A 23,878-nucleotide genomic window follows, 5' to 3' on the forward strand; every position below is an offset into this window, starting at 1 on the left:
TTTATTTTATTACAGAGTTGTATTTTTCTGTATAAAATTAACTTAAAAGTCTTTATTTTACATTATTTTAAAATTATAAATTAATTCTATGAATCGAAAGGGTAAACAGGTCAACTTCCTTTTCCTGTTGTTTTCATCATGGCGGTTAGTCTACGAATTTTACATGTGATGAAATCTTCCGTCATCCTGATTATTTGATTAATAATAAAAGCTAAACACACCTTTTAGTCTCTTGACAAGATATCATAGCTTGATTATAGTTAATTGTCTCATTTATATTTTGTAAAAGAAGGTGTACAAATCCAAAACAGTCGACGGGGGTTAAACTATGGTAAAAATATATGTTTGATGTATTGCCACATGGTAAGGAGTAATAGCAGACTGTTTAAAATGACACTCTCCCATTAGAATGTATTCATTCTTTGCATGCTTATGTTGAATGCTACTCGTATTAAACCGTGAACACAAGCGAATGTGATAAATTATATTAATAGACAACCCCCTTGGCTTGTTCAAAGTACTCGGCATCAGCCATCACTACTATAAGTAAAAGTCTTAATTTACAGGGAACATCGTTAAAATTTTTTAGAGAAAACAACAATTTGTGCACATCAGAGACTGAGTTGTCAGATTGTTGTTTACACCTTAACTATTTGAGAAGAACAGTCTGCACGGTTAGCCACTAGTCCGATGCCCCAGACTAGTAAAATTTCATTCGGACTTGAAAGTTTTTGCCAAATTTTGTTTGGCCCAATAAGAAAAATGTCAGAATATTGGTCTTCGGACTAGTAGTTGAAAAAGTTTTTGGTGCAGACTGTAAGAACTGAGAAATAGAAATACGAACACTTTTGTCTTCTGTCCCATGGTTCAGTAGTTATACACCTTATCGCTAATCCCGGCTGACCCGGCCGCTTGAACTTTTGACGCATACAACAATCACTTTTCCATTGTGGCGTCAGATATTTTGTTTTCAACGACGTCAAAATTTTACGGGAACCTGTGTGATATCCAGCAATGGCGGACAAATAGCGATAAGGTGTATAAAAGAGGGTGGTAATGACCTTTACCGCCAGACTTCTGTTTATTTGCCTCCCTAAACATCAAATTGGGTAACGATTTCCTGTGATTTGTCAACATATTTAATGATGAAAGTCAGAGGTCTCAAATTATAACTAAATACTGGAATTTGCTGTGCAACTATTTGAGTCCATGCAGAAGCTAGTAAAAATTAGCAAATGCACACTAACTTGTAAGATCATATATATTGTAACATTGGAGAAATTAGAATAGCTTTGAAATTTAAGATACTAAGTAAGTTGCATTTATAATTTTCTAGTCACACAAATATTTCTTTGTATAGTTGTGGTGTAAACATATAGTCCCAAAAGGTCAATATAAATATTTTAAAGTGCATGAAAGTGTTCTTGCTATAATTTTATTTATCAAATGTTTTCTATGTTTATCTTTTCAGGATAAAGACAAAAAGAAGAATGTTATGCGAGATCTTAGGATCGTCAAGCTCTGCATTAATATTTGTGTTGGTGAGTCTGGTGATCGACTTACCCGTGCCGCCAAGGTGCTTGAACAGCTAACTGGTCAGACCCCAGTGCTCTCAAAAGGTATTGTATGATTTCTTAACAGTTAATCAATTGTAAATAATTAATGCTTAATTTATAACAAACACGCTTAAAATGTACATAGTCCTATTTATAATCATCTCATTCAGATCTGTATGTCACTATGTGTCTCAAAGTTGCCATATGTTCAACCAGATTCATAATAAACAAAAAATCTGCATTACTAGGTTTTACTCTTGGAAACTTGTTCTTATTGTAAGATTTTGTAACCAGTACAGTGGACAACAATAAAAATATGAACTGAACAATTATATATACAGTTACAGTACCCTTCAAGAGTACCAACTCTCCCACACCCTACACCGAGGAAAATGTCGGAGCCACTCCGAAAAACTCCGATATTCCTCCCAAAATGTTGGGAGGAATTTGGGAGTAATCTCCCAAAATCAGGTAAATGTTTATTGTGATAACGAGCTCACTCTCTACACCGAGGAATTAATTGCCCTTATTCTACTTTGATCTATACCGGCACAAGACTGAATGGGTAATTTGATTACCTGACAGGTAAAGGTTGAAGTAATAAAGAATTATATTTCCGATCTACTGTACCAGTTTAAGTGTCAAACAGGTGTATAATTTTAAATGTCTTTAATACTAATTATATTTCATTTGTGGTAATAAAAACTAAAAGTCAAAATATTTTCGTATTTTTTGTTAGCCCATCTAAAAATATCTTAACCTTAATGTACTTGCTTTAAAAAAAAAACGATTATAAAATATAGCGGAATATGTGAAAAACAAAACATTCTACTTCAAAGTTAGTCTTTATTTAAAAATTATAAGTCTATAAGTTTTATATATGCAAGTAAGAAGGAAAATTTATTCACCATTCATTAGACAAAATAATTGCCCCGTAATAATTGTTTAAATCTACGGCATTTTCTTTTTACGATTATCTAATTGCTGGAATGAATAAAAGATTTAAAAGCAAAATGTTGTTGTTAATTCTTTCAATTGTATTCAAGTTTTATAAAAAATGAAAACTACTTAATTTTGACCTCGATGTCTTCACCAGTAAATTAATATTTTATTGACGAAATGAGCATACTTGTGTAAAAATAACCGGAAACTTTCGCTAAAAGAATTTGAGCAGTTAAATAAAATTACGTGTTTGAAAGTTTTGTATATTCAAGTAAAAGGAAAATATTATTCACCATTCGTTATGCTTAACAATTACGGCATTTTCGTTTTACGATTTGTTGGCAGTACAGCAGAATAATAATACATTTCCGTTACAACAGGAATACTTCCAGCTGCATTAATTCAACTTTGTTTGATATTAACTTTCGCACAATGAATGTAAATTTGTGTATTTTCAACAAGAGATTTTAAAAACAATTATTTGCCGTGCGAAGACAATTCCACGATACACATCTCAGTTATCAACAGTTTGGGTTGAACTTGAACTTGACTTACTTAACAATGTTAAATGCTAAAAATAGTTAACATCAATGTTATCCACAGCACGAGTTTTTCAAAGGGCGGGAAAAAATATCGCGTACTAGTAAACTCAGGTGACCTTTCTGGCCGACCGTGGGAAAGTCCATTCAAGGTTTCTGAAGTTGCAGAACGACATTTTTGTGCAATCGTATTGAGGCTCCAGAAGGTCCTTTTACAATTGATTTATCGGGAAAATATAATTCTTATCCGAATAAACGTGAACACATTTTTAACTATTTGAATTTTAATGTTTTATCTTTCAAAAAAGAAAGTACATTTATAGTTATATGTCCATGGTCAATAATATAGATTTACAGTTGGTGATGTATTAATTGAAATTATGATGGAAATTGTCCGGGGTGATTGATTGTATTCAAATGACAATAATCATGATAATACGATAAAGAAATGCCAATTGTAGGCGGTTGGGAAATTTTGAAAATAAAATGATGACTGATTTAACTGGAATAGAATATTATGATGGGCAATTATGAGGTTTGATAAATTTTATTAATAATTAAAAGATTAGTGACCTATCGGATAGCGATAAGCGGATTACTTATCATCACAACTTTTAACATCTTTTGTAAACATAAAATGATTGAGCGTCATAAACTTGTCAAACACCGGTAGAATTATAGTACATTTATTATGTAATTAATGTGAAAATATTTTTCACTTTCCAAATTTGATATAAATACTTTCGTCAATTTGAAAACCGTTCCGTAAAATGCGAAAATGACGAGCACTATCAATATCACTTGAAATTATTTTCTTTGTCAACAGAGTTGTCATTTAACAGTTTCTGTTCGTAATTTGAATTATTCAAGTCTGTATAAATGTACCGAGGTGGTGAAACATCATATTTTACATTGCTCAATAAATTAAGTTTACTTGATGATCCGATGAATCGGGTTACCGAAAAAACAACATGATTTTATTAGCCAGTTGATTTTTTAATAATGAACAATTAATGCGCTGATATTGCTTATTGAATAAGTTATAAAAGAAACTAATTGTGGCAAAATCGTCCTTGCTGAAAGAACAGTTACACAATGTATGACCTGACCGGACTGTAATAGAAACACAAAATAACAATTTTCTTCATACTTTTTCGTATGTACGTTCTATTTTAAAGATAACGGCATAAGACACAAATATAAAGGATAATAATTATCTTATTCTAAATGATATTGTCACATCTTTATCTGTCAAAGAAAGGAAAACATTTGTTCAATTTATAATACCGTGATTTTAAAGCACACCTGTGCAACCAAGATCGATTAAATGTTCAAAGGTAAATTATCTGGGTAATCCAATTATGTTGTCACGCGTCGTTAATTTGAAGTACATCCGATGGGCAATAAACCAATTAACAGCCACGCGGTGTTGGGAGAGAATCTTTGGAGGATTTTAGGAGTGAAATCCGCGGTACTCGGTGTGATTCCGAGAAACACGGAAATCGGGGAAAAAAAGTTATCGAATCGATATTTTTGAAGAGTACTGTAGCTGCATCAACTTATCCATCCAATATAGCTAGTTCTCTTTAAACATTTTAATAAAATTGAGAATGTAAATGGGGAATGTGTCAAAGAGACAACAACCCGCCCAACTATTAACCAGTTTTATTTCACACTGAATATGCCTATCTATGGCAGAAGGAGCCAAAGATAATCTGCAGACCCCTTGTCTGTTATATTTTTTGCCTCTTTTAGTTTGCTGTTGACATATAATTCTCTATTAGTGCATCTTTAATGTACTTTTAAATCGTTATGTACATATAAATCATGCACATTGGCACGGGTTACAGGATAGTTGCTGTTGCCTGACTAACTTTGTGCAACATCAAAACCATAATTGCAACTCTTGTCTATTCAATATAGTAGATTGGATACTAAATTTATTTGGACATCATACTTTGTAAAAATATTTGAACATGTTATGAAATTGAAATAATGTTTGTTTTAAAAGTAATTGTCTTGTTGCCATAATGGGTACGTGATTTGAACATGAATATTCTCTTTTATATTAAATATTCTGTTGTTCTTTCAGCACGTTATACCGTCAGGTCCTTCGGTATCAGAAGAAATGAAACTATTGCCTGTCACTGTACAGTACGAGGCGCTAAGGCAGAAGAGATCTTAGAAAAAGGTTTGAAGGTACATGTGTTTACTTGTTCGATTATACTAAGACTGTTTTTGATTGTTCCAAGTTTTAAGTTGGGCTAGTTGAGATTTGAGGTGACATTAATATGCACATTGGCACGGGTTACAGGATAGTTCCTGTTGCCTGACTAACTTTGTGCAACATTAAAACCATATTTGCAACTCCTGTCTATTTAATATAGTAGATTGGATACTAACTAAATGGGACAGGATATACTATAGAAGTATTTATTGCTGATAGACAATCATTCTGCTACAGCTTCAAACTGTCTAAGTGATGTACAACTCCATTGAAATATTGATCAAAGGGGACACATTATCCAAGGTCTTCCTGAGTAAGAGTTCTTGATATGTTGTCAACCTTTGACGATTTTGATGGAAAGTCAACTTTTGTTTAAAAAAAATAACTGGTAGTATTTAAATGTATGCCTATAGCTCTGAAACTAAATAAGAACAAGACTTCTGGCATATTTTATAAAGGCAATGTAAATACTCCGTACAGGTGTAATACAACCAAAACCTGGTACATCACATCTGGTCGTATACAAAAATAGTTTGAAAAAAATATTCCCTTGCATTTGACAGTTGTACATAATTAATCCTATATTTTATTGCAGTAAAACATTTCTGTTTCATAAACATGTCTTTGGTATTTTAAAGCACCAATATTTTTTTATTAAGGGTTTCTATGGAAAATTTTGTAAACTTGAGATTACATGGTTACTAAAGCCTGTACACAGATTAAATAAGGGAAGAACTTTGATTGGTTAACTTCCAGTAATGGTTATGTTATTTGAAATATTTTTCTATAGTACTGGACAGGATAAAACTTTACTCATGCCAAGTATTTCTTTGTTTGAAACAAAGATCAATTCTGCACACATTTTTGAAAAGTGCAAATTTAACAAAGACTAATAGGGAAAAATCAATGGTGGTATACACCTACAGTACCGCAGTGTAAATTAAGTACCAAGATGTATTTGAAATTATATAATAGGAGGGGTCACCACAACAGGAAAAGAAAGCGACTATGTCTACCAAAGATTTGATATAGGATTTCCCAAAAGATTGTTGATATCATGACATGACAAATTTGTCAGATGTTCAGGTGTTAAGTATTTTTAATGAAAACAATATGCACACTGGCACGGGTTATAGAAAAGTTTCTGTCGCCTGACTTACTTTGTGCTATATTAAAACCATGTTAACACTCGATTCTGATCTAATTAAGTAGATTTGAATACTCAATTAACTGGTACATTTGTTTCAAGAAGTGTCTTAAAATTTCGAACTGTTGGCCATGTCGAGATAATATTTTTAATCAGCAAAATCTTGAATTCTCCTGGTTTCTGTTCTTGCCATATTATAAATTACAATCTTTGTCAATGAAAGATTTTTGTGGCGTTAAGTCTTAATCTTAATTTAATTTCTACCTGTATTTAATAATGACTTGTATGTGGATACTGATACATTTGTAACTCAAAGACTGTAAAAGATAAGTCCTAATATTGGGGATAAGCTTTGTAAGTCATTTGGTCTGGATGAGTAGTGGACTAGAATTGAACTAGAAAGTAAAAACAACAAAAATGTACAAATAGCAGTTAATGTTTTAAAATAACAAATACCTTAATGACTATGCAGTGTTCACCAGACGACTTTCTTCTATCACTGGAATCGGTATGGAAATAATTTGATTCGAAAGGGTGATAAGTAAATGGGAAAATCAAAATGGACAATATTTCGTATTAACCTGAATCAACTCGCTCACAAACTTATTTGAACTTTCATAGATGTCCTGAACCTGATTCAAATAAGCACACTGGCTCACCAGACGACTTTCTTCTATCACTGGAATCGGTATGGAAATAATTTGATTCGGAAGGGTGATAAGTAAATGGGAAAATCAAAATGGACAATATTTCGTATTAACCTGAATCAACTCGCTCACAAACTTATTTGAACTTTCATAGATGTCCTGAACCTGATTCAAATAAGCACACTGGCACGGGTTACAGAACAGTTTCTGTCGCCTGACTTACTTTGTGCTATATTAAAACCATGTTTGCAACTCAGATCTATTTAAATAAAAGATTTTGATACTAAATTAATGGAACATATTTTCATTATAATTTGAACTGACTTTTTACCTTATTTTTGCAAGAAGTTTTTTTAACAAGGTTTTTATCTAAAAGTCCTATCACCAAATTCGCAAGCAAAAACATGGTTCTCAGTTAGGCCATAGTTATTATATTTTTAGTTTTACGAAATTTTTTGACAAAACCAATGGGTAGGAGGACGAAAAAAAAACAAAAAAAAAACTGCTGCTGCTGCTGATTTTTTTTTTAATACCAACCGTCAATATCAAATTTTTTTTTTTTTATTTCACCAGGAGATTTTTTACTAGTGTAACAACTATTTTTTTTTTCTTGACAAGGTTTGAATTGAAAATCAATGTGCAACAACTTACTAAATCACCAAGAGCATAAATTTAGATTCTTTCATGCAGTTATGAAATAAAATTTATTTTTTTTTGCATGAAAAACACTGGGTCGGAGATTTTTAATTTTTTTTTTTTTTCCTATTTGGCAAAAATTAGGGTAGGAGGGTTCGTAAAACTAAAAATAAAAAAACTACGGCCTTATTTAGATGCTTTGACAGCGGCATGAGGTACTTTTATTTGAATCACCTCATGTTGACAGATAGTCAATTTAAATGTTAATCCATAAACCTGGTTGTAATTTGCCTTGTTTATATTTTCTTGAAATACTCTAGTTAACACAGTTTTGATATAAACTTGTCATTTGTGAGTTCAACCAAATTGACTAGTGTCTTCACTCTTGTGATGCTTGAATAAACTGATTGAAGTATTTAAAAAGCTTTTTGAAGCATAATGCACACTGGCACGGGTTATAGAAAAATTTCTGTCGCCTGACTTACTTTGTGCTATATAAAAACCCTGTTTACACTCGATTCTTATCTTATAAAGTAGATTTGAATACAAAATTTACTGGAACATATATTGGAAAGACTCATATTTTTACTATATTTTTCCAACATAAAAAAAATCAAATTATTTTCAATTAATATTTTTTTCATTCATCATACATGAACTTACACTGGAAATCATCTTTTTATTGCAGGTTAGAGAATACGAGTTGAGGAAAAATAACTTTTCCCAAACTGGCAACTTTGGTTTTGGTATTCAGGAACACATTGATTTAGGAATTAAGTATGATCCTGGAATTGGTATCTATGGTATGGATTTCTACATCGTGCTAGGAAGAGCAGGTATAAATAAACAGAAAAAGACATGTTATATAAAGTTAAGCTTGCAAAACATGCAATATACAGCAAATTTTTTTAAGGTTTTAACTTTTAGATATTTTTTGAAAATTATCAGGAAAACAGAAATTTCCATAAATTTTTACTAGGTTTTGTGCCATTAGCAATTGTCTCCACCTGATTGTTTTCACGTAAGCTTCTTTTGAGCTGAACTTCAACTTGATTCAAAATTTCATCACTCAATATAAATTATCAGAATGCGAGTTTTTATTATTGCAATAATTGCCCATTTGTATTAACATGTCAACCTGAATTAATTTACTAGAAAACTCATAACAACTTTCACATGCTCAAAGTTAACTTTAATATTTTTGTGACCTTTCTTTTTTAAATAATTAGCGCACTGGCACGGTTTACAAAATAGTTTCTGTAGCCTGACTTACTTTGTGCTATATTTAAACCATGTTTGCAACTCGGATTTATATGATGTCATAGATTTGGATACTAAATTAATGGAACACCTTATGTAATTACACATTAAATTAGCTTTTTAGTGCAATCACACTAAAGTCACAATGCAAGTTTTTATTATTGCAATACCCATTTGCATTACCATGAAGAAAAAAAAATTGTAAGGGTTCTGCGGAACCAGTGTCTTGCCTACTTTTGCTGAAAATCACAGGCTCAACAAAAATGAGGAAAAAAATTAATAAAAATATTCCTCTCCATAATTTCTTTCGATTGTACTGTCCAAATTTTGTAAAAATCCAGAATAGTTTATGAATTATTTTTTTTTTTAAATTTAACCACAGAGTGAATGTGTTGTTTCCTGGCAGAAAATCTAAGTCCATTTAAAAGTAAAATACGGAAAAAATGGATTTATTTTTATACAAAATTCACTTTTGTATACTATCTTTTGATCATAAACAAGCTTCTGTCCAAGTTTGGTACAAACCCAGGATAGTTTTAAGAAAGTTATTAAAATTTAAAAAACTTTAACCACAGAGTGGAAGTAATGTTTCAGGCAGAAAAACTAAGTCCATTTATAAGTAAAATACGGAAAAAATGGAATTTTATTTTTACAAAAGGAGTAGGTCCAGTAAGACCTTATTTTGGCCCCAAAATATAGCAGTTTTACAAAATTGTTAAGATGTAAACTTTTAGTCATTTATTGGATAGTAGAAAGGTTCTGCTACATAAATATGGGCTCTTTTTGACAATACAATGCACATATATTGAGAACTAGCACCCTTAATTCATGCTAAATTACTGAAATCTTCACAATTCCAGCATTTTAGTTAAATTTTAGACAGTTTCCGTGTAAAACGAAAGTGGCCGCATTCGTGTTCATCCAAAATATTGAAATGGAAGTTGTATTTGATGATAATACACAACATATATAAAGATTGAGGATGAACACGGATGCGGCCACTTTCGTTTTTGACAAAAACCATCTGAAAAGTGACATTTTTTCGCATATTTGGTAGATTTCTCATATTTGAGCCTGAATCGGATCGTTTTTAATGACTAAATAAGTTTAAATCTTTCACATAAATTAATTGCATCATATGAAATAGACACTTAAGTGTTTAAAAAGTGGTCAAAATCTTGCGTCAGATGAAACTGAAATTTGAGGCCAAAATCGGTACTTACCGGACCTACTCCTTTACTTCTGGATACTATCTTATGATCATAAACGAGCTTCTGTCCATGTTTGGTAGTAATCCAGTACAGTTTAAGAAAGTTATTAAAATTTCAAAAACTTTAACCACAGAGTGAATATTTGAGGACGACGACAGAATGTAGGATCGCTTAGTCTCGCTTTTTCGACAAAAGTCGAAGGCTCTACAACTAGCAATTATTTGAGAATTTACAGTAATATATCAAACTGAATATCATTCTGATTGTTTAAGTTATGAATAATCAAGGAAGGAAACATTCAATTTGTTCAGAATCTGGCCTTAACTGATTGTTAGTATAGACACATCAATGTTACATGTACATTATATCAATATAAAAAAGAAGATGTGGTTTGATTGCGAATGAGACAACTCTCTATACGAGACCAAATGACACAGAAATCAACAACTATAGGTCACCATATTGCCTTCTACAATGAGCAAAACCCACATCACATATTCTGTTTAAAAGGCCCTAGAATGACAAATGTTAAACAATTCAAACGAGAAAAATAACAGGCCAATTTAGGTCCAAGAAAATAAAGTCTGCTAACCGTAATTTCTCATTTTTTAGGCTTCAACATCGCACAGAGACGTAGAAGGAAGAGCAAGATTGGACCAAACCATAAAGTTTATAAAGAAGAATCAATGAAATGGTTCCAACAAAAGGTAAAAGTTCATTTACCAGCTATTGTGGATTCATTTATTTTCGTGGATTGAAGAAAACTTGCATTTTCATGGATATTTGATATTAGGGTTTTCCTAAAGTCTGCATATAATCAGCAAAATTGCAATTTGTTGAACAGTTAAATTTGTGATTTCTTTGTCCAAACAAAATCCGCAGTATTTATAAAGAACTTAAGTCATACAGTACGCCCAGAGAGTATGTGATCGCGAACTCTAATCACCGATTTTCGAGTGTAGCGGTGTGACACTGCGAATCACGGATTATACTCCCAATTTCCTCCAAAGATTCTCTCCCAACACCGCGTGGCTGTTTATTGGTTTATTGCCCATCGGATGTACTGAAAATTAATGACGCGTGACAACATAATCGGATTAGCCAGATTTATTACCTTTGTACATTTAATCGATCTTGATTACACCTGTGTGCTTTAAAATACATAATTTAAATGTCCTTTCATTGTCAGATAAAAGTGACATTTTTATTTAAAATAAGATAATTATTCTTGTATGTATATGCCCATGTCATTGTCATATGACATACAACGTACAACGCATAAAAATACGAATAAAACACTTATTTTGTATTTTCATTATAGTCCGATCAGGTCATAATTTTTGTTTTTTCAACAAAGACGATTTTACCACAATTAGAACCTTTTATGACCTACTCAGTGAGCAATATTCGGTTCATTAATAGTTCAATATTATATAATTAATATCAACTGGCTTAAAACAAAATGATGTTTTTTTACGGTAATTTGTCCAATCTAAATTAAACCCAAGAGTTAATTTATCAGATTAAAAAGTGAACTCTGTTACTTTCAATTTATTTTGAAATGTAAAATATTATGTTTCACTACCTCGGTAGATTACCGACTTGAAATATTTGAATTTAAAAAAGAAACTGTAAAGTGACAAATAGTTTGGATGCAATGTGGCAGCCCTATATTCATAAATACTGAGATACATTCGCCGCCCAGACACAACACAATAATCACAACCTATAAATATTTAATTATATGGAGAAAAAAAAATCATGTGTTTTTTATCCGTTATGATCTGTTATTGATCTTTAATTATTTAAAATAAAATTGGATTGGCGCAATCCGTATTTTACTGCTCATTAAAAGTCCTCGGCGAAATATAAAAAGAAGTATTTCAACAATTATAAAATAGAATATTTAAATGAAATTATATTGTGTTCTACAAGAAAGAAATATGTAAAAAAAATGTGGATCGGATTTTTACGATAGGCAAATTTTCATAAAGGATCTCTACCAACGCCCATCAAGAACTGAACGACATGCATCCTGTTTTCATCTACCATTAATATATGAGCCAGTCCATGCGAAAAGGTACAAAAACGAAAAATTTACGAAATTCTAAAAAGTGTGCATAATTATTGGTAGTAGACTTGTGATTTATAAAACACATTTACTTTCCCTCATATCATCAAGCTGTGAGCTACACGCTCCTGCGAGTGTTGAGACCCCCCCCCTAGTTTTATCAAGATTTTTAGTGAATTATTTCATATATTTCAATCATTTTCAAAGTACAGTTTAAATGGCTTGATTTGCCAATTGATAACGGTAAACCTGGTAGCAGTGGGGATAAGGCTCTCGCTTACGATGCGGATATCAATGCAATCGGGCAACGGTTCGAATCCCGTCCAACTAAGGTTGATTTATATAATATTAAATAACTTAACTTAACTTAAATTTCAATTTCTAAAACACAAGATGTCATAGTTTTTGCATTTTCCCTCATGTTTTAATGTTGTCTTTCTTTCTTTAAACCTGTAGAACTGACGGAAATTATTGACTTTTGTCTCTGTAGTGTCATAATTTTTTGTAGTTTCTGGTCGGTATAGCATTAGTCCGGGGAACAAATGATTTTACACTTGCTCAAATACCAAAAATGCAGATATTTCTACGTCTTTTTCGGTTTTAGTTGACAAATTCGGGATAGAATTGACAATCTTATGAATGTTTACATTAATGTAATTTTTTTTCGGATAAAATCGTTTTTCAAAAATACTATAACAAACTTTGATAACGTGTCCTGTAAAGTTTACCAAAAGGACTTTTTGTACCTTTTCGCATGGACTGGCTCAATTATCATTTTCAAAATCACAAAAAAACAAAAAAAATCGAAATTGCCAAAAAGCAATGAAATATCGAAATACTTATAACACTTCATATCTAACGTTATAATTTAATGCAAATATTGACATATAATTATCCCTAGCAACTAAAATTCTCCCCTTAGCAACCGTACACCAAACGGCAAAAAGTCCATATTCCAAATATTTTAGCAACGATTTGAAGTTTCAAATGGATTCGGCATCTCTCAAAACATCTAGTTTGCAAAAAACACATCTAAAATATGTTGATTTTTTAAAAAGTTAGGGCGAAATCACTCTTTTACTATACATAGGCTTTGCTTGGTACTTTCGCCGATATCACCTATATGAGCCAGTCCATGCGAAAAGGTACAAAAACGAAAAATTTACGAAATTCTAAAAAGTGTGCATAATTATTGGTAGTAGACTTGTGATTTATAAAACACATTTACTTTCCCTCATATCATCAAGCTGTGAGCTACACGCTCCTGCGAGTGTTGAGACCCCCCCCCCCCTAGTTTTATCAAGATTTTTAGTGAATTATTTCATATATTTCAATCATTTTCAAAGTACAGTTTAAATGGCTTGATTTGCCAATTGATAACGGTAAACCTGGTAGCAGTAGGGATAAGGCTCTCGCTTACGATGCGGATATCAATGCAATCGGGCAACGGTTCGAATCCCGTCCAACTAAGGTTGATTTATATAATATTAAATAACTTAACTTAACTTAAATTTCAATTTCTAAAACACAAGATGTCATAGTTTTTGCATTTTCCCTCATGTTTTAATGTTGTCTTTCTTTCTTTAAACCTGTAGAACTGACGGAAATTATTGACTTTTGTCTCTGTAGTGTCATAATTTTTTGTAGTTTCTGGTCGGTATAGCATTAGTCCGGGGAACAAATGATTTTACACTTGCTCAAATACCAAAAATGCAGATATTTCTACGTCTTTTTCGGTTTTAGTTGACAAATTCGGGATAGAATTGACAATCTTATGAATGTTTACATTAATGTAATTTTTTTTCGGATAAAATCGTTTTTCAAAAATACTATAACAAACTTTGATAACGTGTCCTGTAAAGTTTACCAAAAGGACTTTTTGTACCTTTTCGCATGGACTGGCTCATATAGTGTTGACTATGGACGTATAAATAATGTCCGGTTTTATGTCCTCTGTTGACTGAGAAACGTAAAAATAAAAGGCTGATGTTGGTTAATTCAGAAGAGGAATACAAATTAGAATCCGGTTAATCAATTGTAAAAGTACCTTCTAGAGCCTCAATCCTAACGCACACAAATTTATGTCAATCATTACAAAGCAAGACTTAGTTTAAACCTTGAATGAATTTTCCCACGGTTATCCAGAAAGGTCACCTGAGTTTACTGTTACATGATACTATTTCCCGCCAAATAAAAATCTCGTGGACAAAATTGATGTCACTATTTTTAGCATTCAATATTGTGAGCAAAGTCAAGTTCAAGTTCAACTACGCACTGTTGATCACTGAGATGTGTATGTCTTCCCACAGCAATTAATTGCTTTAAAAATATTTAAAGATCACTGTTCTACACAAAAGTTTACATTCATTGTGTGTAAATGAATATTATGCAACGACGAGTTGATGCAGCTATAGAAATATTCCTGTTGTAGCGGAAATGTATTATTTTTCCTAAAGTAATGCTAACAAATCGTGAAGAGAAAATGCCGTAGACTTATTAAGCATAAGGAATGGTGAAAAGTATTTTCTTTTTTTCTTGCAAATACAGGTTTTAAGACACGTAATTTTCTTTCTTTCTCACATTTTATACCTTCAGCGTTAATTTCCGTATATTTCCACGCAAGTATTTCTCTTTTCGAAAGTTATATAAATTACCGATAAAAAAAAACCGAGATCATAATCAAGTATAGATTTTTTTTATATAAAACTTTAATGCAATTGAAAGCATTAACAACAACCTTTTGCTTTTTAAAACTTTTATTTTGTAATCGTAAATTGGAAATGGCGTAGACTTATTAGCATAACAGATAGTGAATTTTCTTTTTTACTTGTATAAAAAACTTTGAGACGTGTCACTTTTCTTTAAACTACCCTAATTTATTCAGCGTTAGTCTCCGTTTATTGTTACACAATTATATCTCTTTTAGTAAATTTAATATTTATTTACTGATAAAAAACGGAAGTCAAAATCAAATGTAGTTGTTTTTAAAAATTGATTTTAATGTACAGAGTAATTAAAAAAATTAACAACAACGTTTTGATTTTTATTTTAATCTTTCATTTGTTTCAAGCAATCAGATATAAACTGATATAAATCAATAGACAGGAAATACGATTGTTTAATTACATTAGAAATCTCGCACTGACTGTCGCGTGCCGGCATAGATCAGAAGGATTAGGGCAATTAATTACCTTGTGTGACACCGCGTCACTCCAGACTGGGAGAGATGTCGCTGATACAATAAACAAAAGGTAACGGATTAACGCGGAAGTCGGAGGGAATACTACCAAATTTCTCCGAGAATTTAGGGAGTGATGTCGGAGTTTCCTGGTGTCACACCAGAAAAAAACTCGGTGTATGGAGTTTGGGATGGCTTTCGCGAAAATTGTACTGTATGCTTTACTGCTAAAAAAAAAAACATAAGTTCTTGACATGATTTGTTACAAAACTTTTTAAACTGTTATTTTAAAGACTAAGTATGAAGCCAAAAAAAAACTGTGTTTGACCCATCTTAATTTATAAAACCTTGCATAACCCCTTTTACACTGAAAATCGTTTAAATGATATTTTTAGTCATTGTGCTTGACAAAGATCTTCCTGTTCATGTTCAACTGCAAGCTGAATGCCAAATGATATTGTTGAGAACCTAGTAAAAGTATGATTGATAGAAACAATTCAAAAAAAAGTTCACTTAAATACTAAAAATTTTGGTTGATGCAATACCAGATATGATTCAATAAACAGCTTATGGCTATTTTTTCCGGTTTGCCTCTCAAATAATATAAATATAAGTTGCTGACCTATGACTTGTGGGGTTTGGAGGGGGGTTGCTTTCCTCAGATGAAAATTCTGATACTATTTGGTATCTTCAACATAAACAATAATCTTTTACTAAAATTTAATAAAATAATATGCCAACAAAATACTGGTGATGTAGTATAAAACGTACTCTTTTCAAATCTAGCAAAGAAATGAACATAATATAATCAATTTGAAAATATACCCCTATCTTTATAAGTAAACTTTTAAGTCAGCTTTCCAATTCAAACTATTGACATGATTGAGTTGCTTTCCATATTTGATTTGTTCTGTATTCATATACAGTAGGCAAAAATGAGAAAACTACTGCCCAAGCTCCTAGTCCTGCAAGATGTTAGATGCTCTGCACACTGGCACGGGTTACAGAACAGTTTCTGTCGCCTGACTTACTTTGTGCTATATCAATACCATGCTTGCAACTCTGAACTATCTTATCTGGTAGTTTTGGATACTAATGAATATGGGACAGTTTATTAAAAAAAAGTTTTTAAAAAAATCTGAATCGTTATTGAAACTTTAGAATAATAATTACAACAGTAGGATTGCTACTAGTGAATAAGTGTATAATTGACTTTGACATTACATTATGTATCCAATGATATATCTAGAAAAAATTTACAAGAAAAATCAACATCTGTAACAAAGTATGTTAATAAACTTAACAGCTAGAAACCTGGTTGTCTCCCTTATTCAGTTATTTTTAATTCTGTAAATTTAGAAAATATTGCATGTATTTATTATTGTGATATTTTGTCATTTTAGATGAAAAATCCTGTTCAATCCATATTAAATAAATCTATCGAAGAATGAAACAATATTCCAATTTGATGAAATACCCCTATCTTTAAATCAGCTTGCCTATCTATTGAATTACTTTACATATTTGATATGTTCTGCTGTCATACAGTAATTAAAAAAAAAGAGTGCAAATAGCTGCCTAAGCTCTAGTCTCAAGTAATGCGAGATTTTAGATGTTCTGCACACTGGCACGGGTTACAGAAGTTTCTGTCGCCTGACTTACTTTGTGCTATATCAATACCATGCTTGCAACTCTGAACTATCTAATTTGTTAGTTTTGGATACTAATGAATATGGCACATTGTATGAAAGTTTTTAAAAATCTTAAATGTTATTGAAGCTATAAAATATATGATTTCTACTAGTGAATAAGTGTATAATTGACTTTGACATTACATTATGTATCCAATGATATATCTAGAAAAAAAATTACCAGAAAAAGAATGTAAACCGAAAATTTATAACAATAGAATTTCAAATATGTATAATAACTTTTACAGCTTAGAGCAAACCTGATTGTCTCAGCTAGTTGCTTTTAATATGTATTATTTTCAATCACATTAGATCTTTACAAACTTGAAAATTTATGTTGTTTTATTTTTCTCTTTTCAGTATGATGGAATTATTCTGCCTGGAAAATAAAGGACTAGAAATTAAAAAAAAATAAAACCTGGCTGTGATCAGGATATTTTTTGTCAGTGCATTGCCTCCTGATTATGCTATTGTTAATGAAAAAAATCAATTGTCAAAAATGCAGCGTGGAAGATAAGTCTGACAGATGCTGTCGTCAACACATGGAGTATTTTTTATGAGCATTATGTTTTCTGGTCTCTGCGTTTGTCTTTCAAATTGGTCAAGGTAGTCCTTGACAAGTTCAATCAACTTGAAACTTAGTACACATGTTCTCTGTGATATAATCTTTCTAATTTTAATGCCAAATTAGAGTTTTGACCCCATTTTTATGGTCCACTGAACATAGAAAATGATAGTGCTGATAGGGCATCCGTGTATTAGGGACACATTCTTGTTTGTTTTGTAGAGGAGGAATAACTTTGCATTTTCTCAGGACTTCATCACTTTTTGCCCATGTCTTCTACAATGTGTTTTATCGTGATCTTTTTGTTCATCCTGAAATTAGTTTCTTTCCTCTAACTAAGTTTATCTCTACCAAATGTTGTGAAACTTGTACATTACATACTGTTTATTACCACCAATCACAGATCAAGTAGGCCACAGACCACAAGCAATTTACCGATTAAATCTTCATTACTCTCTAAAAACCACCTCAAAGAAATTTTAATGCTATGATGTTGTCGTAGTCTGAAGACACATTTAGTTTCTAAACAATAATTTCAGGTATCGTAATAATTCAAATTCAGTTTCAAGCTTGAATATTGTGTCCAAACTTGCCCTAATTGTTCAGGGTTCTACCTCTGCAGTGGAGTCCGACTGTGATTGGTTAAACATTTTATTTCACATTGGGGAAAAAAGATTAACCATGCCAAATCATTGTATGTTTAATGTACAGTACAAGTCTCACATATCCAACTTTTAGGAAAATCCCTTTTGTGCAGGTCATTAAGTTGGTCAAAACCTATCTATACTGGTATGGCCAAGTCTAGCGCAGGTCCCTGTTACCTATTACAACTGGCTTATCATTTATTCACACCACTGGATACTGTAGATTCATTTATTTTCTGTATGAAGGAAAACTTGCTTGTTCCTGGTTTTGCAAGTCAGCATACAAATCTATAGGAAATTGATGATTTGTTGAATATCTTATTTTGTGGTTTACCTACATGTATAACCACCAAATCCTCGAAAATTGGTTTACAAGGAATAAAAATGAATCAACAGTAGTTAAAATAATGCACCTGGAAATTTATTTGACTTTCTGATTCATTTCCACCAAACAAAAATACAGAAAAGAAGACATGTACAAGGAACTATATTTGTGGACAACGCAAAACAGGTCGTTAATTATGATCTGCGGCCAGTACAGATTTTGGTGCAGTTACATTGGATGTTCTCATGTTGTGTCCCTTGGAAAAATTGCTAATTTTGATGTAATTTGTGGGGCATACATTTATTCTAAACAAAATTATAATGCAAATATGTTTATTATTGGCATACTACTACAATTCTTGCCTTGCATGTGACTTCTGTTGCAGAATGCAAAATTTAGGAATTACAATCCTGTGGTGGCATGAATATGAAAAAGATGTGGTATGATTGTCAATGCGACAATTGTTCACAAGAGACCAAAATAACACTAACAACTATAGGTCTATGTACGGCCTTCAACAATGAGCAAAGCCCATACCTCATAGTCCGCTATAAAAGGCCCCGATAAGACAGTTAAACAATTCAAATGAGAAAACTAACTGCCTTATTTATATAAAAAAAAAATATAATGAAAAACAAATATATGTAACGCATAAATAAACAAACAACAACCACTGAAGCTTACATTTCAGAGGGGAGAAGACTGGAAGCTTCAAATCTTGTATACTGATGCCTTATGTTGTGAAGTTTTGGTCTGTTATATGGCCATTGTCCTTACCCTATTATCCATGTGCACTATCTGCACTTCACAAATAGGTACCTCTGAAGCAAAGAAACAACGATGGCCAAAGTATCTATTCTATTTCTTGTACAGTAAATCTGCTTTACAGGAATTTCTCTGAGAAAGCAATAGTTAATTCTGTCAACCTAAAATTAATACTAGTAGATAAAACTGGTACCACCCATACCTGATTCTTACAATCTGAAGGGAAAGTAAACGAAGGATCATATTGGGACTTAATCAGCAGAATGGGGGAGGGGGGGCTTTTCCCGGAAAAAATAGGTTGATTATATAGGGAATCGCATGCATGACTGGAACGGGCCCCCACTTGTGAAAATTTCCGAATCTGCCACTGTAAATGTAGATCCATTACTATACTAAGAATCGGAATCGCAAAACGTAGAACATAACCCAACTTTATCTGATGGTGATACTACACTGGTTAAAAGGATAAATATATGGAAATGGGGAATGTGCCAAAGAGAACAACCCGACCATAGAAAAAAAACAACAGCAGAAGGTCACCAACAGGTCTTCAATGTAGCGAGAAATTCCCGCACCGGAGGCGTCCTTCAGCTGGCCCCTAAACAAATATATACTAGTTGAGTGATAATGAAAGCCATACTAATTTCCAAATTGTACACAAGAAACTAAAATTAAAATAATACAAGACTAACAAAGGCCAGAGGCTCCTGACTTGGGACAGGCGCAAAAAAAATGTAGTATACTCACGGCTGGTAATCTAGTAGTAGGTCTGTTAATAGAACCATTTTAAAATCTAAATGTCACTTTTTTAGGCAAATTCTCGTGCGGCAACTGATTTTTTAGGAGTTCAACTCCACGTACAACAGTAAATGATACATGTATCTCTTCGTTAAAGTAATCACCACAGCATAGCATTCTCCGATGTTCAATATTTTGATCAGTCGAATAAGAAAATTGCGATTTAGAAATGTACATACCTTTTGAAGCGGTGACAATTACTCCACTCAAGCACAACCGGAAAATCCTCTCACGGTTTTCATTGCAGAACCAAATGTTCTGCGTGTGTAGATTACCAGCCGTGATACTAGTATGACATTGTGTTCTTACAAGGTCTGTTTGAAAGTGACATGATCAGTTTCCTGCTATAGATGATGTAAGTAGTAGCCTAGGTCAACTGTATTTAGGGTATGAAATGATAGCCAGGTGCACAAGAGGGTTCATTAGAAGTTTGCATCATTTTCAGCCAGCCAGTATCATATTCTATACATCATTCGCATTGCTGTTTATTATTGTGGTATGATAGCAAATGAGACATCTCTTGCCAAGAGACCAAATTAACAACTATAGTGTTCAGCCTTCAGTAATGAGCAAAGCCTATACTACATTTGTCTGATATAGAAGCCTCGAAATGACATGTAAAACAATTCAATCGAGAAAACAAATGGCCTAATTAGTGAACATAAAACAAATTAACATGGCAACAAAACGACAACCACTGAATATGAGTTTGCACATGGTAGCGGGCGCCTATTGCTAACCCTCTCGTAATATTAGGGCATTGGTGCAACAGAACAATCATCTTCGCTAGCCATGGATTACGATCCAGTCTCCTCATTCTTTAGCGAAGATGCTGAACAAAACGGACAACACCTGTTATCAACAACTTCTCAATTACAGGCTCCTGACTCGGGACCAGCAGGCGGATTTGGATTTTTTTCAGGGTCCCCCCTTTTGGGAAAAAAATTGGTTGTTTATATAGGGAATGTCAGTAGCCCCCCCTCTCTTCTGAAATTTTCTGGATCCAGCACATATAGACTGGCAGGGTTAATCATAGTTAGTGGGCGCCTTACCTTGGATATAAGGGTAACAGTACAACATAAACTTAAAATCAGTTGAAAAAAGGCTCGACTCATCAGATGGAATCCATATAATAAAAACAAGAGTGGACGTGGCCGGATACTTGTACAAACTCAACAACCAAAAGACGCTCGAGTACTGACCGCTAGTTCAAAGCCAATAACAAATAATAAAAACATCTTGCATTTAAGACTAAATTATTAATCAGTATTCATTGGGGAGTGTTGAGATATAAAAAAAAACATGTTTTACCCCTCCGCATTTTTGTGACTGTCCAAAGTGGAGCCTCTGGCCTTTGTTAGTCTTGTATGAATTTAAGTTTCTTGTGTATAATTCGGAGTTTAGTATGACGTCCATTAGCACTGAACAAGTATACATATTTGTTTAGGGGCCAGCTGAAGGACTCTTCCGAGTGCGGAAGTTTTTTCGCTGCATTGGTAGCCCTCGGCTGTTGTCTGTTCGATGATCGGGTTGTTGTCTCTTTGACACATTCCCCATTTCTATTCTCAATTTTATCCAATCGATTTAGTGTAAAGACGTAATCAACAGTCCGATAAAAAAAAACCAGATGCTCCACAGGTCGCAGCTTTATACGACCGCAGAGTTCGAACCCTGAACATTGGGGCAAGTATGGACACAACATTCAAGCTTGATACAGCTCTGAATTTGGATTGTGATTAAATAGTGGACACAACACAGGTTTCTGACACAAAATAAATGTGGTCTAAGAACTTAAACTTAAAAACTTTAAATTTTAAATTGGACATTACCTATTATGGTCCAATATCCAAAATCTAAATACATGGTTAGATTCAGCATATCAAAGAACCCCAAGAATTCAATTTTTGTTGAAATCAAAAAAAGTTCAATGTTGGACTCTTTAGACCTCAATGTGGACTAATCTGATAACTGGGCCAAAACATCAAAAATCTAAATACATAGTGAGATGAAGCATATATCAAAGAACCACATATATACAATTTTTGTTGAAATCAAACAAAAGTTTGATTTTGGACTGCAATTTGGACCAACTTGAAAAATGGGCCTATAATCAAAAATCTAACTACAGGTTTAGACTCAACATATCAAAGAACCCGAAGGATTCAATTTTTGTTGATATCAAACAAAGTTTAATTTTGGACAACGATTTTGACCAACTTGAAAACTGGGCTCATAATAAAAATTATAAGTACATGTTTAGATTCAGCATATCAAAGAACCCCAAGGATTTTATTTTTGTTGAAATCAAACAAAGTTTAATTTTGGACCAACTTGAAAACTGGGCCCATAATAAAAAATCTAAGTACATGTTTAGATTCAGCATATAAAAGAACCCCAAGAATTTTTGTTAAAATCAAACTTAGTTTAATTCTGGACCTTAAATGTAGACCAATTTGAAAATGGGACCAAAAATTAAGAATCTACATACACAGTTAGATTCGGCATATCAAAGAACCCCAATTATTCAATTTTTTATGAATTCAAACAAAGTTTAATTTTGGACCCTTTGGGCCCCTTATTCCGAAACTGTTAAGACCAAAACTCCCAAAATCAATCCCAACCTTCCTTTTATGGTCATAAACCTTGTGTTTAAATTTCATAGATTTCTATTTATTTATACTTAAGTTATGGTGCGAAAACCAAGAAAAATGCTTATTTGGGCCCCTTTTTGGCCCCTAATTCCTAAACTGTTGGGACCTCAACTCCCAAAATCAATCCCAACCTTCCTTTTGTGTTCATAAACCTTGCGTTTAAATTTCATTGATTTCTATTTACTTATACTAAAGTTATTGTTCGAAAACCAAGAATAATGCTTATTTGGGCATTTTTTTTGGCCCCTAATTCCTAAACTTTTGGGACCAAAACTCCCAAAATCAATCCCAAACCTTCCTTTAGTGGTCATAAACCTTGTGTCAAAACTTCATAGATTTCTATCTACTTAAACTAAAGTTATAGTGCGAAAACCAAGAAAATGCTTATTTGGGCCCTTTTTGGCCCCTAATTCCCAAACTGTTGGTACGAAAACTTCCAAAATCAACCCCAACTTTCCTTTTATGGTCATAAATGTTTAAATTTCATAGATTTCTATTCACTCATACTAAAGTTATAGTGCGAAAACCAAAAGTCTTCGGACGACGACGCCAACGTGATACCAATATAGACCAAAAAAATTTCAATTTTTGCGGTCGTATAATAACCTTGTACAATGCAAAGATGCAGATATCAACATATTTTTGAGCCATGAATTTGCATATGTATATAACAATTATATGAAGGGTTGTGACACTTTCTGTAGCCATGTGAATTGCGAAATTTTCATACTGCAATCGCACATCAAAACGGCCACGGTGATGAATTAGGAGAGATGGGTCATTTTGTACATGTACATATACCAAGGGGAAACTTAGTACCAAACGTCATTTATTTTTTCATTGCATTTAATAGAAAAAAGGGATTTTGTGGCAACTGAAACTTAAATTTTTTTAAGATAATTCGTTCAATTTACTGATAGCAATATTAATCATACAAATTAAACAATATTCAAAGATCAAAAGTCAAGTGTTGAATTTGTAACATTTTTCGAATAAGTTTATTTACTGTGCCTTGACTGTAATTA

The 23,878-nt window shown here is 32.6% G+C and overlaps 1 protein-coding gene across 4 annotated transcripts; it reads left to right on the forward strand.

Moving 5' to 3' along the window:
- Window positions 1–120: 120 nt before the first annotated feature.
- LOC143054478 (large ribosomal subunit protein uL5-like) lies at window positions 121–17,554 on the forward strand. Of its 4 annotated transcripts, none has more exons than XM_076227499.1 (6): window positions 121–144; window positions 1,472–1,619; window positions 5,130–5,236; window positions 8,383–8,530; window positions 10,778–10,872; window positions 17,466–17,554. In XM_076227499.1, the coding sequence occupies exons 1-6, from the start codon at window positions 139–141 to the stop codon at window positions 17,493–17,495; spliced, it is 534 nt and encodes a 177-aa protein (XP_076083614.1). In that variant the 5' UTR covers window positions 121–138; the 3' UTR covers window positions 17,496–17,554. The 4 variants fall into 4 exon arrangements, with proteins under 4 accessions (XP_076083614.1, XP_076083612.1, XP_076083615.1 ...); XM_076227497.1 differs by having other exon boundaries at window positions 138–165; XM_076227500.1 differs by lacking the exon at window positions 121–144 and adding an exon at window positions 313–331.
- Window positions 17,555–23,878: the final 6,324 nt, after the last annotated feature.

The sequence above is a fragment of the Mytilus galloprovincialis genome, chromosome 12, assembly GCF_965363235.1.
Source record: "Mytilus galloprovincialis chromosome 12, xbMytGall1.hap1.1, whole genome shotgun sequence".
In the NCBI taxonomy this organism is placed as follows: Eukaryota; Metazoa; Mollusca; class Bivalvia; order Mytilida; family Mytilidae; genus Mytilus; species Mytilus galloprovincialis.